Here is a 17,711-nt window from a genome sequence, read left to right as displayed (position 1 = left end):
ATAACATCCAAAATGTATATTTAGTATGGTAATTTTTTTTACTTTTACATGGAATTGACACTGCAGAATTCCATTGTTCACATTGTTGATTGAAACCAATAGTTGCATTGCACAGGATCAACACACACAAACTGCTGGAGGAACTCAGCAGGTCGGGTAGCACGATGGAGATTAAAGAGCCAACATTTCGGTCCAAGACCCTTCATCAGGACTGTTGAAGGATAGCACAGATTCCCAGTCTGCTGTATCTCACTTTCAACCAGTCTGAAGAACTTCTCTCAATGTCCACTGATTTAATCATAAGAGATTTCATTTTTGCATGCAGGTTCCTTCTGTTCAATCCAATTAAAATCCTTATTTTGTGTTTAGAACTTAAACTGCCTGTCAAAGAAGCGTTATTAAGAGCAGCTGGCCATTCAGTCTTCTGTTCCACCAGTGATAGATCTTATTTTACCTCCAGCACCAAGACCCAGTAGATCTTGGAATTTAAAATAAAAGCTAACTCTGCTGGAAATACTCAGCAAGTCAGGTACTTAACTTGCAAAGAGAAAAAAGGTTAGCTTTCCAGCTAGCTTCCCTATTGCTTGCAAAAAGATTCTTACACTTAAAAGTTACAGGTGGACAAGCACCAATGAGTTTCAGATTTCTTCTACTAGTAATGTGGTTTTATGATTTGGCTCCCAGGTGTCATAACATCCTATTCTTTTGAATTTAAAGGAAGTGAGAACAAACTTGAAATAACTAAAGTGAAAAAGAAAATTACTAGGAGAGCACTCAAAAATGGTGGCATTATTTTTAAATTGTTTTGCATGCAATTTAATATGCATAAGTTAACCACATAGTCAAAGCTAATAGATAGGCACTGTAAACTTTGTAGTTCTGTTTAAATTTTTGATGAAGTAACAATGTAGTGATTTTTAGTACTTTAGCTGTCGTTATTACAGCTTGCTAAGGATTAAAATGTGAACATAGCAATGGCTTGTGACTGTAGGAAGATTACATAGAGCAAAATGTATAATAACTGTATTTTTATGAAAGTGAGTTCTAAAGTAATCCTTAGCATACTAATTTTGATAAATAATGCACATTATCTGCATGATTTTAATTTAGTAAATTAACACATTCTGCTGGTCAAGATTTTAAACTGGAATTTATGTACCATTTGTTTGCCTAGCATTTAATGTCGGTGCTAAGATTGTTGACTTGCTCTTTCTTATCTCTCTCTAAGAAACATTAGGATTATGAGCTTCTGCGACTTGACATACAAGTCTTAGGTTCTTCTGGCTCCAACATCTAGTTCGCCCCAGCTGCTGTCACCTCAGCACAAGTAGTCATGTTATATGTAGTCTCTGGGATCTTCATCTTCAACCTTTTGTTTGACCTTTCAACCTTTCATCCCAGAGAGCCATAGGGCAGGATTTGTGACGTACGTGTCTCAACTTGGAGTTGAGATTGGTCACCGGGTTTCAGATGGTGTTTCTGTCTTTGCAACAGAATTATTAGCAATCCTCTGGTCCTTATGGTGGATAGAAGACTCTTGACCATGCAGGGTTATCATCTGAATGGATTCTGCTGCTGTCTTAGAGGCTATAAAAGGGAATAAGTCAAAAGCTCATCCTGACATCGTTATTGAGATTCTCTTAGTTTTGTTTGAGTGAGAAGATGGGTTGTGAAGTTAGATTTACATGGATACCTGGGCATGCTGGGGTATTGTGGATGGCGTTGCAAAGTCTTCCTTACAGAGCGGGCAAGTAGGAATTAGAATACCCCTAGGCAGAGCAGAATTGAGAAGTAGGATAAAAAAGGCATAGAGAAGAAATGGCAGGAGGATTGGAAAAAGGAATTAAAGGGAAGGCATTTATTTTCTAGTCAAAAAGGTCTCAGACTGTTACTCTTTAAATCATAGAGATATGGTGAAATTAACAAGACTTTGGTTGGGGCAATGTGGGCTAAACTATTACTTAAAGATAATAGGAAAACATCCAACTGGATTATGTGACCGTGGTAGTCCAGAGACAGTTCAGCATGTTTTGCTGAGTTGTAATCAATATAAAATTGAAAGAAGAGTATTGTTCAAGAGGCTGCCTGACTTAAATGTATTTTGTTTTTCTATTAAATCTTTGTTTGGCCACCAAGAGAGCCAGCATCAAATTGAAAAGTTTATTATTCTGTTTCTACGTGCGACTAGTTTATATTTGAGAATTTGAGATTCTTGAAATTCTGTAATTAATTGTACATCCTGCGGAGGGCAGTAATACGCTGAGATGTGTCTAAACTGCCAGAAATAGAAGAAGAAGAAGAAGAAAAAAAACCTTTTGTTTTTCTGTTTCTCTCATTAAGCCTCTTCAAATCCCAGCTTGTTCTGTTCTATTACACCCTATTGTTTGATGGTCATTTCTTTTAGCTCGCCTTTCTGTTCAATGGCTGGGAATAAGTTTCATCATTACAGACTGGTAATGCTAAGTTGCTTAAAATAAGAATCCATGTGAAATGCATTTTATATTAAGTAGAAATCTAAAATTCTAATTAGAAAGTACAATTATAATTATAAATTATGTTTTATAATTATATTCTAATCATAAAGTGTGGGATGTTTTAACCACCAGAGTAACCAGTTTAATCAATAGTAGAAAGTATGAATAATGTATACCTAGCTGAATTTTTGTCTCACTACTATGTTTCCTTGAATTGATGGTGTGAGTGTATGTTTTGCTGGTGATAACAGCATCAATTATTTCTTTGTCTTGTCAGTTTTCATAGTTGTGTATTCAATTTTGAAGTGTCCTATATTGAAGTGTATCTTACTTTAACAAAACATTTGCTTTGACACACTTATTACTCTGATAAGTGCAGGAACTTGCAGTTTGTCAAAAAGTAACCTAAAGCTTTTAAAGGATGTATTCCTTTCAATAATATTATAAGACCATATGACATAAGACATTCAGCCCATTGAGTCTGCTCCACCATTCACTCATGGTTGATTTATTATACCTCAACTCCATTCTCCTGCCATTCCCCCCCCCCCCCCCATAACTTGGACACCCTGGCTAATCAAGAACCTATCATCTTCCATTTTAAATACACCCAATGACTTGGCCTCCACAGCCATCTGTGACAATGAATTTCACAGATTCGCCACCCTCTGGCTAAGGAAATTACTCCCTATCTCTCTTCTAAAGGAATGTCATTCTATTCTGAGGCTGTGCCCTCTGGTCCTAGACTCCCCTACTGTAGGAAACATCCACTCTATCGAGGCCTTTCAACATTCAATAGGTTTCAATGAGATCATCCTCATTCGTCTGAATTCCAGTAAATACAGGCCCATCAAACACTCTTCATACGACAAGCCTTTCAAACCTGGAATCATTTTTGTGAACCTCCTTTGAACACTCTCCTGTGTCAGCACATCCTTTCTAAGATAAAGGGCCTAAAACTGCGCGCAATACTGAGTGAGGCCTCACCAATACTTTATAAAGCCTCAGCATTACATCCTTGCTTTTATAGTTGCACTTGCCTTCCTCACCACCGACTCAACCTATAAGTTAATCTTCAGGGAACCCTGCACAAGGACTCCTAAATTTCTTTTCACCTCTGACTTCTGAATTAGCTCCTTGTTAAGAAGATAGTGTTCACATTAAGTATCTATGTATTCATGTAAATAGAGGAGAATATGATAGTGGAGCTGGTTATAGTGAATATTGGATGATTTCACTGCACCTTTGCTCGTAGTGAGGAACAATGCTAAAATGAGCTAGAACTGTGGATCCAGAAGCCCTGTCATGAGGTGCAATGATTATGCCATGATTACAAATTACCTGTGAATTCTATCCAAAAAGTGACTTGCAGAAATTTGCCATCTATCTAAATGTGTTCACCTGCTCTTTGCTAAAACTAAACAATCCCACTTTGTTGACTTGTACCTTCTGCTGTTTTGAATAATTGTTCAATTTTACATAAAGTAACACAAAGCAGTCTGCACCTCAGTCATTTCCTCTGGAGGGATGGTGAATCGATGGCACGTGTGCCCAAGATGGCGCACGCAAAAGTTTTTGTTGGTATGCAGGGCTGCCCCTCGATTCTTCCATAATTTAAAAAACAATGTTTATTTTACTCTCAAATGAAGCAGCAGATGTTACAAACTGAGAGCAATGAGACGTTTTCACGCCAGCTTGTCACCAGCTAGACTGTTGCAAGAACATGTGACATTGGATGATACATTTTGAAATCCTCGCTGACCTGGCATACCTATCATCATTTGGATGGTTAATAGCTGGGCCAATTGGCTTTGGCTTTGCTCTGCTTATATTTTTTCTTACTTTGTTTATGAGTGAACACTGGATACTCAGTGATACCGGAATTTAGAAGATGGGGTGGGGGGGGCGGGGATCTCATTGAAACCTACCGAATGTTGAAAGGACTGGATAGGGTTGATGTGGAGAGGATGTTTCCTGTGGTGGGGTATCCAGATCCAGTGGGCACAGCCTCAAAATTGAGGGGTGACCTTTTAGAACAGAGGTAGGGAAGAATTTTTTTTTAGCAAGAGAGTAGTGAATCTGTGGCGTGCTCTACCAAAGACAGCAGTGGAGGCCAAGTCTGTAGGTATATCTAAGGCAGCGGTTGATCATTTCCTGATCGGTCAAGGTGTCAAAGGATCTGGCGAGAAGACAGGTGCATGTGGTTGAGTGGGTTCCAGGATCAGCCATGATGGAATGGCGGAGTGGGCTCAACAGGCTGAATAGCCACATTCTGCTCCTGTCTTATGGTCTTGTCTTATACCTGCAAATAATGTATGTGGTTTAAAATCTCCGTGAATATTTTTTTCCGCCATGTTTGTTAGCTTTCTGTCCTTTAAAAGATTTGTTGGTGTTTGAATGAAGTTTGTCTGTTTTTTATGAACAAAAATTTTCTTTTGAAGAATTATATTGTGTGAACTTGTAGATTGATGGGTTTTTGCAAATTTCTCCTCATGTTTAAATGACTTGAACAATAAGTTACAGGGATCTGGCAGAACACTTGATGTTATGTTTGATAATATAAAATTCTTTAATTCAAACTGGAATTATTTAAATATGATCCCAAAGATGGCACTTTAAAGTATTTCCCAGGCCTAAAAAATGGATGAGAGATATTGAAATTCGCTGAAAGAACAGACATTCAGTGCTTTCCAGTGCAATCTTTGAGCATCGTTCAACGACTGAACAGTTTTCTTGTAAGGTTCACTAAGTTCAGGCCATTTGAAGAAAGTGCAAAATTCATAAAGTATGCAAGCAGAATAACATTAGACAAACTGAATTTGGAAATAATTTTGAAATGTTATTAATTGATATTAAAAACAGCTCAATTTGGGGGCAAAAATCTGTTGATTTAAAAGATGAGTTAGTGACTACATCAAAACATCAAAATCCAGATAGTGGGATTTAAAACTCTGGAATTCTATTCCAGAAATTTTTAACTGTCTGAACAATCTTAGTTGTCCCGTGTTATGGGAGTAGACTTACTGATGAAACAAGTGCTTCGTGATGAGCTCTCAAAACAACTAAATACAAGCTTTATAGAAAATAATGTTAGTGCAGCAACAAAATTCTCACTGAGAGTAAGGTGTGTTTATTTTCCTGTCCTTAATCTTTTATGAATATGTAAAGTTTATAATTTCACTTTCACATTTCATATGTTATATACGAGGTACAATAACAATACTATTTATAGATGATATCTTTGATTGTATTTTTAATATTAATATTAATTTTTGAACTGGTTTTCTAAAATGCTTCACTTATTTCAATGTCTTTGTTACATTTTTATTAATAGTAAAATATTAATACATATAAATTAACATCAAAACATTCTTTCTCTTTAAAAAATCCATAATTGATTTTACTAATACATTAATCAATTAAGTAATTTCTGTGCTCAAAATTACTATGGCAGAGGTGAGAATTTTTTTAGAAGATTATCACCAGTTTGGCACGCACTTTCAAAAAAGTTGCCACCCCTGTTATGGCAATATATCTATGCTGTTGTGCAACTCTGCAAAAATAGATTCTTTTAATACTTTACTCCTTCTATCTTGCTGTTTAAAATTAATGACCTCTGAATCATGAATTCCCATCAAAGAAAGTATTCTTTCTCTAAGTGCTATGTTTAAAAGTATTATTAAATTCTAAATCCTCAGTCACTTCTGTCAACATTGCTCAGATTTCTACTCACAACTGTATCCCCTGCCAAAAAAAACTAAGAGAAAGTGTTTACTTTTCACCTCAATAAATCTCCTGGCGCTATTCCTTCTATGTAAGACTTTAAGCAGTTTTAATGTACTGTGACTTTCACATTTGTGTTGGTTGTCAAGGTTAATGAATGACTGGTGAAAGGGAATGGGAACAAAGCAATAAAGTTTATAGTGGTCACTGGCTGACTTGCCATTTGTGCTACCCATGAATGTGACGACCTTTAATGTATGATTTGTAGGTTCGTATGGCCCTGAAGAATGCAGAGAAGGAGCTGGAGAATCGCAGTGGCTTGACAATGCTGGAACCTCTCCAGAAGTGGTTGCAGCTTACTCATGAAGTGGAGGTTCAGTATTACAACATTAAGAAACAGAGTGCCGAGCTACAACTCAATGGTGTAAAGGAGGAGGTACGTTGAAACCTATGTTAAACTTAACTGTTCCCTTCAAGCAGACAATGCAAAATATAATTGAAAAGTGACAAGAAAACATTTTAAAGCCAACTCAGTAAAAATAACCTTTATTTTGATGAAAGAGGAAAGTAGACTAAAGGTCTATTTTTATAACAAGATATAACATTTTTCAAGGCAAACCTGTGCAGTTAACGCATTATGATTGTTCTTAGAACATCTACTTCAAACAGTAAAAATAAATTAAATCTACCTTGCCTTATCAGAACCACTAACATTTTCCTGCTGCTTTTAGGCAGAGAGGATCAAGAAGAAACGTAACACTATCTTTGGAACATTCCACGTGGCCCACAGTTCCTCCCTGGATGAGGTTGATCACAAAATTCTGGCAGCCAAGTAAGTCTTTCTTTTGTTTGCTCACCTGTTCCAACCGCACAGACTTATGCTGGTGATGCAATCGATCATGCTGGTAGGCTCATCGATCATGATGGAGCTTGTGGATTTGTTTGAGCATGGCACAATATTGTATTTTCTGCAATGATGCAAGAATGGTGATTAAAAGGATCTGAATGTTCTCCTCAGAGTAAGTATTGTTGGGTGACTATTCATAAGCGCCAGTTGGAGAACAACCAGGAACCCAAGATGTGCTTCCTTCGGTAACGTGTCTGGCAGAGTTCAGCTGATCCCATTGTATCCTGAAGGTTCACTTCATCAAGCTCACAGACGAGTTTTACTTTCTCCTGGAAAGGAAACGGAGGATGAGGATCAAAATCAGCACTTAATTGACAGTTTATGTATATATAAAAGAGTTATTTAACTGGGGGAGAGCAGATTGATGTGGAAGGGCAAGTGGCTTTGAAAGTATACTAAAATATATAAATACCCAGCAGGTTTTTTTTTTAATAGAATGTAGATTTTACGATAAATTTAGTATAAGATTGGGACTAACAGCAAAAGGCATAGAGTGTGTCAAATTATATTGTTAAATCTGTGTAAATATTACAGTGCTGTGTTCTGAGTTCTATGTTTTAGGGATGATGTTGAACCAATTGAAAATGTTTAGTATATTTTCACTAGTTTATTACCTTTTCTGAAGAAATACAAGCAAGAAAAGTTGCACAACGTTTGAACAAAAAAATGAAGGGGGAATTTAATGGAGTTCCAAATTAAGGATGGACATAAATGTGGATATAGGTAAAGTCCGGGATAGGGTGAATAAGTAAAGTTGGAGGACTTAAATATACAATTTATTGGAAAAGACTTGGGATAAGAGGAACAATGTGTGGCTGTAGGATACACGATCAGAGGAAGGAGTTGAAACAAAGCCACAGTTGATTTTTGACATCACTTCCTCAACCAGGTCCAAGTATGTGAGAGATCAAACTGATCTGATTTCACTTATTGGCATGAAGCTGCAAGGTTTGGGCTGGCAAGATTTTATCTTTGCTTCCTTTGGAGTCTGCTGTAGGTAGCTGAAATTGAAATTTAGACCTTACTGTCAGAGGCAAAATAGTATTTCAGGTTCTCCATTTAGAAGGCATGCATGCTGCAAGATAAAAGAAGTCACAGTAAGCTTGTATACTTTTTTTAGTCAAATTTCTTGTTGTCCAAGAGAAATTGATGTCCTGAGATATCTGGTTCTCTCTGCTGAATGGCAATTGTTTACTTCATAAAAACACAAAATGCTGGCAGAACTCAGCAGGCCAGACAGCATCTATGGGAGGAGGTAGTGACAACATTTCGGGCTGAAACCCTTTTACTTCATCCTCACTTAAAATTACGTATTGCTGGTGACCTTCCGATGTTGTCTACTGGCATTGATGTCACTCCCAACAATGACTTGTGTTTATCATCTTTGTTGTGTTCAAGTAAGGCTTAAGAATTAAAATCTTCTTGATCTTGTGCCTTGAAAGATTGCTACCTGCTTTGGTATGAGCATCCAATTTCTGCCTCTTGGGTTCTATTGATTCCCATGCCATTATTAGATAATATATTAAATATAGACAATCTCTGCATTGTCCTTTATAGAATTCACAAACCATTACTCAGAAAACTGAGATGTGTGGGGAAATAAAGAGAAAAATACAATTTATTTTTTTACAGCTTGCATTTCTTGATGCATCCGTGGATGTTGTGGCTTCACATTTGGAAAATTGTGATTATGGACCATCTTTCCTAGGAAAGCAATCTACCTCCATGTAAAAATGGAGTTGTCAGCAGCTTGCAAAATGCTGTAAAACTGTGTTAAGGTGTGGTTTAGGCTTTGCCTAGCTTTGCATTTTTCTTTAGATGAAGCAGCTGTCCTGCAGGACAGAGCTGAGCTCTTCCTTGTGCTCTGCCAATAATGGTTTGACCCTTCACAAAATATATTATACTGCACTGTGCAGTCATGCTGTCAACTATCAGCTGTAGGCCTTGTACCTAACCTAGAACTGGCAATCATCTTTCACTTCTTCTCAAAGGTCGTAGCACACCTGCATTGACCCTTCATTCATGTTGATAAAACAGAACAAAAGTAACTATTTTAAGATCAAATTAGGGGCTTCAAGGTGTTGAGAGATTTTAAAATGATTCATTTAGAAAATGACAATGTGAATCAAGGTATCAGGGAAGGAAGTTTTTGAAACTGTCTCCAAAACTATTGGTTTTATTTGTAGCTGGCTTCTTCATTTGGAGCTTCACAGGTTGACGTAACATTTATGTTGAAAACAGATGTAAGTGACTTGCAGGCTAATCGTTGTGGAAAGCCATTAGTATCATCCTTTGTAGACCTCATGAGATAGGGAGAATAGAGTGTTGGTGAATTAATAAAATTAGAACATTTCTGATCCAGTTGTCTCCTCACTTGAATCTCTTTGCAGCTCTGATATTGCAACATGATTTTTGTTGTTGTGTGTTCTGCAAGGTTAGTTTCCTACCATTTGATTTTTTTTGTCAATTACTTAAACAGTAATTGCTTTGATGCAGAGAACAGTGTTAGTGTGTATTGTAGTATTTCTTTCCTGGAAAAACTATTTGAGAAAGAATAAAGTTGATTCACTACTTTTGATCTATTGTTATGATCAAATTTCGGTGAATTAAATCAGAAGATGTGTTAAATACTCTGCAGGTCAGGCTGTGAGAAGAGAAACAGAGCTAATGTTTGAACCCAATCTACTGCCAATTCAATTTATTTCATGAGATATCAGAAATAGCTGAGAGCATTCGACATATCAAAGACTCTGGAACAGACAAATCCCAGCTGTTATTCTGAAAACTTGTACTCCAGGGCTAACTGCTTCTTTGGATAAGTATAGAAACAGCTCTGGCATTGACAGTGTGGCACATTGCCAAGGTATGTGGCTGTACAATCCAGTCCATCTGATTACTGCCTAGCCAGTTGACTCAATCTTCAGCACAATGATAGGAACATCATTAACAATGCTATCAAACAGCACCTACTCTTTGGTTAACTCTAACCAAGCAAAGTTTTGGTTTCATCTAGTCAGCTTGATTCCAGACATCATGACATCTCCAGAGACACGAGGAGAAAATTCATGCCATTGAAGCATTGGGAAGCGCATGGTATCAAGGGTTATATTGGAGGATTAGTCTTCAATGGGAAAACTCAAATGGTTGCACAAAAGAAGGATGGACGCCAGTATTGGAAATCCGTTGATCCCATCCCAAGGACATCTCTGCAAGATGGTGGATGGAGCACTGCTTTTTCTGTATAATACGGGGGAATATTATGTTAGTGGTAGTGGAATGTGTTCTAAATGTGGTAAAAGTTTTAGGGGATCAGATGACAAAGTGACTCTACAAGATGCCCAGAACTTGAAGTATTATATTAGCAATGATATTTGTAGGGTTGGCTCTGTTGTTTTAAGTTGGTGGTGGTCCCCAAGCTATAGATGGTGGGATATTGATTAGTGGGTAATGTAGTTGATTGTCAAGCAAAGGTATTTGTTTGAGGCGATCATTGGCTGATGGTACAAATGTTACTACATTGTGTATACCAGCTTATGCCAGGATGTAGTGCAGTGATTACCTGGAACTGCTTTATCACTAAGAATAGAACTAAACACCATAAATCCTTCCCACCGTTGAGCATATGATGTGGATAGCTCATTAATACTGCAGCTGAAGGTAATTGAATCTCAGATACTGTCTTAGTTAACTTTTGCTGTAAAGTCCTGAGGCTGAAACATAGTCATGAGGCAACTGGGTTCAGTTCCTGCAGAAATGTTTTCCTTCCCCTTGGTTTCCATGAACTTCAGCTTTACTAAGACTCCTTGATATTAAAGTCGATCAAGCATTCCCTATTTGCACTCACACCATCTCTGGAATTCAGATCTTCATCCATGGTAGGACCAACATGAAGTGACAGGACTTGAACTGGACAACTGAAATTGTAGTTATCATTTGTTAGAAATGGCAGTGACTTCCAGCACTTCATTGATGATTGAGAATTATAGGCTGATGGGGTGCATTTTGGCCAGTTTAGATTTGTGAAAAGGACATGCCAGGGCAATTTTTCACATTTTGGGGAGATCTCATTTTTGTACCTAAGTGGGAGTTAATTGGCTAGTGGTGCAGTTAGTTTAACAAAGTTGTTGAGATTTGTATCTTTTGCTGCATGAATTGATAAATGCTGTAAACATGGAGTTAGATAAAAACTAAAACTTGTTGCATGAAAAGGAGCCAATAATGGATCATTCACTTGACAGAATGTAAACAATTCAGCAACGTCCATGCCACAGCCGTTACGATGCTGATAGATTGTGGGTGATTGACTGAAACACCTGTTTCTATGAGCATAACCATCATGGGCTTGAGTGGTTTATGGTTCTGGGGGCATATTTCCAGATGTTAGTGTTAATTAGGACTAACGAAGACAGGCCTGCTTTTGTGTCTGGGTGGTCGTATTGTTTCATTCCACGTTGTTCATTATAGTAGCAGTTTGGTACATAAAGTAGTTTGCCATGCAACTTCCAAGTTAATGTCATTGCTTGGGTTCTGCAGTCACACAAACACCAGCTATCATTTGGTGTGTTTCTTTGAGGAACGCTACAGAACCCTGTTTCTTTTACAGTGGTTATTAATACAGATAGCTGTTTTCTTCAGCTAGGATATTCAACCTGGAAGTTAGGAAAAATGTAAATTCAGTTACTTTAACATAGGTATCTGGATTTTTTTCTTCTTCAGCAGTAGTTGTGGGGTCAGACTTTGTTCCAATGGTCATTGGTACTCAGTGAATTAAAATGATTGGAAACCTTGCAGTTCGAAAGAAATAGAAAGCAGTTTCAAGAGAGTATTAAAAGTTGTTTTAATCAGACAATTTATAATTCTCGCTTCTTTTCCAACTGTTTCAGGCAAGCTTTATCTGAGGTGACAGTAGCACTGCGTGAGCGACTACACCGTTGGCAGCAGATAGAAAAGATCTGTGGCTTTCCCATCATTCATAATGTCGGAATGTCAAGCCTCACCTCCGTGTTATACTCTGATCACAGCTGGGTGGTCATGCCGCGCAGCTCCGTCCCACCATTTCCAATAGCTGGTGGGGTGGATGATTTGGATGAAGACACACCGCCTATTGTTCCACAATTTCACTGTAAGTCCCAAATCTCATTTCCTGACGGGGGGGGGGGGGGGGGGGGAATCTGAGACTGCTATTTTCCTATTATTAGAGCTTTGCATTCAGCCAAGGAACAGGAAAGAGCTAGCTAGATGCTATAGGTTTCTAATCTACTTCCCAGGATATTTGAGGCAGTTGAATACCTGACATTTTACATTTCAGGACGTGCAGAGCAGAAAACACTGTCATGTCATTTGAAGCACAATGTTAGATGAAAGCTTTTTTTAAAAACTCAAAAGTTGTAAATGACTTTGTTGTCCAGTGAGTATAATGAATTGTCATTTAATTTTTCAAATTTTAAATTAAGTAGGAATCACTTGTGGATATAAAATGTAGACCTTATAATAGTTCATTACTTATGTTCTTTTACTCTTATAATGACTGAGCATGACATTACATAACAAGTAGTTTCTTATATTTTGACATTAAACCTATAGATTCAGATTCTTAATAAATGTTCAAATAATTTTTCGATTTGTTTAATTCCTCACCTTCTCAAATCCCCATCTCTTTTGCAAGTCTTCTCTTTGCCTCACTCTCACTCTGGTACATCTCAACCATCTGTCAGTGACGTTAAATTATCATTTGTTCTTCACTTCATGAAATGGACTTTGCAGAGGAAAGCTTGGATGAATATAGTGCCCTGGCTAGTATATTTTGTCCCAAATTTCATTATTAGTTTGGACAAAAGGCCTTACTATTAATTATACAAATGCCTGCCCGATGAGTTCATACTAACTATCGACCATTCACTCACACTAATCCTACAATAATCCCATGTTTCACTCTCCCTGCCTTCAAATATTCTACCCACAGCAGGGACAATTTACACTGGCCAATTAACCTTCCAGCTCGCACATCTTCGGGATGTGGGAAGATCCAGGAGTGACGCAATTGCAGCTTGGGGTATCAGAGTTCTGAGTTCCAGTCCCTGCGTCATCTGTAAGGAGTCTCTCCATTCTCCCCACAGATGTGTGGGTTTTCTCTGGGTCCCCCGGTTTCCTCACACAGTCCAAGGACGTAGAAGTTGGTAGGTTGATTGGACAGTATAAATTGTCCTGTGGTTAAGCTAGGGTTAAATTAGGAGTTGCTTGGTGGTGGAGCTCGAAGGGCTGGAAGGACCTACTCTGCATTACAAAAAATAAAATAAAGTAAACATCCAAATAAAAGAGGTAAACCAGAGCTCTCGGTGAAAACCAATGCGGTCAGAGGGAGAAGGTATAAATTCCACACGTTAGAATTCAGTCCGGGTCACTGTCTCTACCAGCTGAGCCAATGTTACATCATTTCTGTGTGACAGCATAGTGATTAGAGATGCTATCTTTCGATAGGATGTGGCAGGCATATTTCTTCAACCAATCGGATTATAGAATCCTCTTTACAGAGAGAAATTTGTCTTTGTTCAGCAGCTTAATTTCAGTGTATCTAAACGTTGGGATGTGAGCAGAAATGACAGCTGCCACTGCTATTTTGTACCTGTAACCAAAGACCATTTTCTCTCCTGCAGTATCTCGGGTAGATTCAAGATTCAAAGTGCACTTATTATCAAAGAAGGTGTAAATTATACCACCTCATGATTTGTTTGCTCACGGGCAGTCGCAAAGCAAGGAACCCAAAAGAAACTAATCAAAAAAAGACCAACCCCCTCACTGCCCACAGAGAGAGAAAAAACAAATCATGCATACAATAGAAGCAAGCAACACCAACAGCATTCCGAACCAAATTGAGTCCTATGATCCAGATCTCCGGCGTAGGCCCAAAGCCTGGGTATTAAGTTCATCATATTAGTTTGTAGTTTATACTACAAACTCTGTTATTTGTTCACCCAAAGCTGGTTAGACCTGTGGCTCCACCAACCTCTCCCAGCACGCGTAACTTATGACATTTACCTTGTGAACTTCTGGTGTTCAGCCACTTGAAAACAAGTTTGTCCTGTCCTGTAGGAGCCCTGCTAGTGCACTTGTCACTCTGCTCTGTCCCAGCATTACACTGGACAATTGGCCTCTGTGAACCCATGATCCCGTGTCAGTTAGACCTGGCAGAGGGTCAGAATCCACATTCCTTTAAACAGAGAAAATTTTAATGTTTAAAATTTTTTTTTGCAATAATCATCTGATTATTTTGTTAGCTTCCTCATGTGTCAGAGCCATTTAAACTTAAAGCACTTTCAAATTTGATGGTTGAGTTTCTGCCCATAACTTTGCCTTCAGTCGAAAGCTGTTAGTTTATTTTAGGGCAGGACAAAGTAGTACAACAGTTGAGGCCTATTTGCAGCTAAAGCCTTGCTAAGTCTCACTGTTTGACTCTGGCATTGGGCCAGTTAGACCCATGGATTCATACGATGTTCATTATGGCATTAGGGCTGAATCAAGTGTGAAAGTACGTGACTGACTTATCTAGTCCTCCGTAAGATCAGAGAATAAATGGAATCAGAATGAACAGGAATGGAATTAAGTTAATTTAGCCCTCCAGCCTTGTATATCACTCATTTAAATTAATCTCTATCCTAAAATCCATGAACCTGCCTTAGCTTTCTTAACTGTGTTGTCCCTACTCAACAATACTTTGCTGATCAGTCTTGGAAGGATTTAAAGTAATTGCAGCATTTTTGGAGTGAGGATTCCAGATTACCATGTCCTTGTATGCCAAGAAAGTGCTTTCTATTTCACTTAGTCAGTAGGCTCTAGTTTTAAGATACAAAATGAAAACACTTTAGATCCTGAAAATCTGAAATTAAAATTCTTGTATTTCATGCAACACCTATTATGGGTATTGTATTGGAAGATTATTCATCAAAATTGATAGTTTTGACCTTTGGTGCTAAGATTATGTCTGCTAGCAGGTGAATCCCCCACCATTATAATATTTTTCCATAACTATATGCTAAGTAAGTTGTTTAACATTTTGCATGAAATTGATACGTCCCCAGGCAAATCAGCTGCAATCATGGGGATGCGAGTTGTTACAATCTATTTTAGCCTTGCAAGTTCTAGTGAATACTTGTGAATTGTATTTTAGATCATGTATTGAAATCCCTGCTTTCTTATTCTTTGATTTTGTATGTTTTGCAGCAGTAAGTCAAGGGAAACTCAATTACAACTTGGTAAAAACCAGTAACCAAGGTCGCCATCGACGGCCCATTATGATTCAGTCTGGCGTTTCATCTTCCTCCAGTCCTGACATCTTGGCACTGAACAGCAATGCCAACCTTTACCGTAACGAAGAAGAAGAAGAAGCAGATGCCATATTCTTCACAGCTGACAAGAAGTGGTAAACAAATTATTGTGTGCTATGGAATGAACTGAACCAAATTAAATAACATTTATCCTGCAAAGGATTGTTCAATATTCTCACAGCTATGAGAGAAATTTGGACTTGATGCTAACAGACTTCATAATGATTATTTGTCCTAAACTGTGAAAATGTGGACAATCCATGCTTGCTATCACAATTAAAATGGATTTTAAAAAAACTATCAGAAAGTTTTTTGGTGGAACTGTTCATCTGAATTGGAGCAAAATTTGGATTTTGCCCCAATTCTTAGCTTTGCCTGTCAGTCTTGTGTTACGCACAAGCCCCAAACCATAGGCTGATAAGAATTACTCCAAAAATGAGGTGTAATGGAAATTACTCTGTTGATTTCTACCTCACCACTTCCAATTGTTTATTTTGTTGAGCAACATTGTATGGGTGAACTGGGAACATTGACATTTATTACATCTATATACATAGGTGGACACCATTTAGCTTCATTAGCACTCCAGGAGTGATGAGTACCATTTTCTATGTTTTTAAAGAACCAGCCCAAGTTTAGTGTATCTTCCCTTGTACACCTGAGGAATAGTCCCTTTCTTTAAATAAACTAAACAAAAACAAGTTGCTGTTTACTTAGCGCAGACATTTGGAAAATCAGGTCAACTTTTGCCTACCTACTGTAAATAAAAAAGTGTTAACTTGCATATTTGTTGCCTTTTGTTACACAGGGAGATGCAGGAGTCCGCTTCAGACTGTGACTCCTCTTTTGGATCACTGAATGGAAAGAAACTGTTTAACTTGTCAAACTGTGAGGCTGCCAGTAGTCATTCGTTCAGCATGTCAAAGAACTCCTTAGATGACCTTTTGATTGCTGATTCATCAGTGGCACATGAGCGTTTAACTGTAACACCAGATTCTCTGGGCTCAGCAGACACCAGAAGTCTGATTCTGAGCCCTTTGAAGGCCACTAGGCCCCTTCAGAATGGTCTTGAGAAATCGTGCAGCATGGGACACCTATCAGTAGCACAAGATCGACGCATCTTGGAGTTTGACACCCAGAGTGAAAACAGAGCTCTGAAGGATTTGAAAAGTGTGTCTAAAGCACAAACAGCATCCCAAGATCTTTACAGTACCAACAGAGTAAAAAAATCCTCCAAGTTAAAAAAGATCTTCAAGAAAATATCATCAAAGTGATTAGAGCGAAAGGGCGATGATGGTGAAACTCAAGTCACCGTAACATCTGTTTACAAAAGCTGCATTTAGATGTTACATGGAGTCCTACGCTCTTTGGCCAAATTGCAGATGTAGAACTGAATCTTGCACTATTGCCTTCCTGATCAGGAAGATGTCTCTAATTATATAAACAGTGTATAAAGTTTGTAGAGACATTATTGCAGAAGAGTCTATGTTTTTACTGTTACATCTAGAGCTTTAGTAGGATTTTTAAGGATTCCAATTTTTAGTGATTTAAAAACAAAAGAATTTCTACAAGAAATAAATTGATACCTTTTTTCTTGCAAGTCACATTTCTTAAATGTTTTACAAAGCTGCTGTACAGATGACTAAACTTGCCTGGCAACTTCAGAGCTTTTGTTCGTGACTTGTCTTTGAACTCTGAAGAACATGGACTTTGCAGAAGATTTCCGTGAGCCTGTAAAGATCAGCGTTGGGGCATTTCTCTCCATCTCACCTGGCAGTGGTAGCAGTGGACTTGGCAAAATACTGATCTTTTAATTCAAGATTTATTATTGCAGATCGACAGTGGAAACAAATTCACCTGAATTTTAATTAGGGTGGTTGGGTTGTTGGGAATTTCTTGAATGTATTAAAAAAATAAATTGAAGCATTATGATACTGAACTGAGTACTGTAGTTTTACTTATTTATTAATTTACTTGAGTACTGGTAAATTATGTAAAATTCTGTATCACCAGGGTCCGTCTGTGGAAAAATGAATGCATGTACTGGTCTTACAGAGGCATTCTTGTGTTTCGAAAAACAAATTTTACAATTTTGGGATCTCCTAAAGCATTTACAGCCATAAACTTACCTTCTGAGGTAAAGCTACTTTTGTAATGCAGATATTTGCACACCGCAAGCTCTCAAAAGTGTAAGTGGTCAGGTAATCTTATTCTGTGATGGTTAATATGTATAGTTTTCATATTCATACCTCCCTTGAAGGTGTTGTAACATAGAATCACTGGAAT

General features: G+C 37.9%; 1 protein-coding gene across 2 annotated transcripts in view; it reads left to right on the top strand.

The window, feature by feature from the left end:
* stim2b (stromal interaction molecule 2b) overlaps positions 1-17,364 on the top strand; it is a 162,443-nt gene extending 145,079 nt beyond the window's left edge. The window contains exons 9-13 of one of the 2 annotated variants that reach the window (XM_073064868.1): positions 6,466-6,633; positions 6,929-7,029; positions 11,988-12,226; positions 15,325-15,520; positions 16,234-17,364. In XM_073064868.1, coding sequence (XP_072920969.1) covers positions 6,466-6,633; positions 6,929-7,029; positions 11,988-12,226; positions 15,325-15,520; positions 16,234-16,699 — 1,170 coding nt within the window. In that variant the 3' untranslated portion in view covers positions 16,700-17,364. Of the gene's footprint in view, positions 1-6,465; positions 6,634-6,928; positions 7,030-11,987; positions 12,227-15,321; positions 15,521-16,233 lie in introns of both variants that reach the window. The other variant, XM_073064867.1, reaches the window with a different exon arrangement.
* The last annotated feature ends 347 nt before the right edge of the window (positions 17,365-17,711 follow it).

The sequence above is a fragment of the Hemitrygon akajei genome, chromosome 13 (assembly GCF_048418815.1).
Source record: "Hemitrygon akajei chromosome 13, sHemAka1.3, whole genome shotgun sequence".
Lineage (NCBI taxonomy): Eukaryota > Metazoa > Chordata > Chondrichthyes > Myliobatiformes > Dasyatidae > Hemitrygon > Hemitrygon akajei.
The sequence above is the reverse complement of the archived record's forward strand: the minus strand, read 5'-3'. Positions and strand labels throughout refer to the sequence as shown.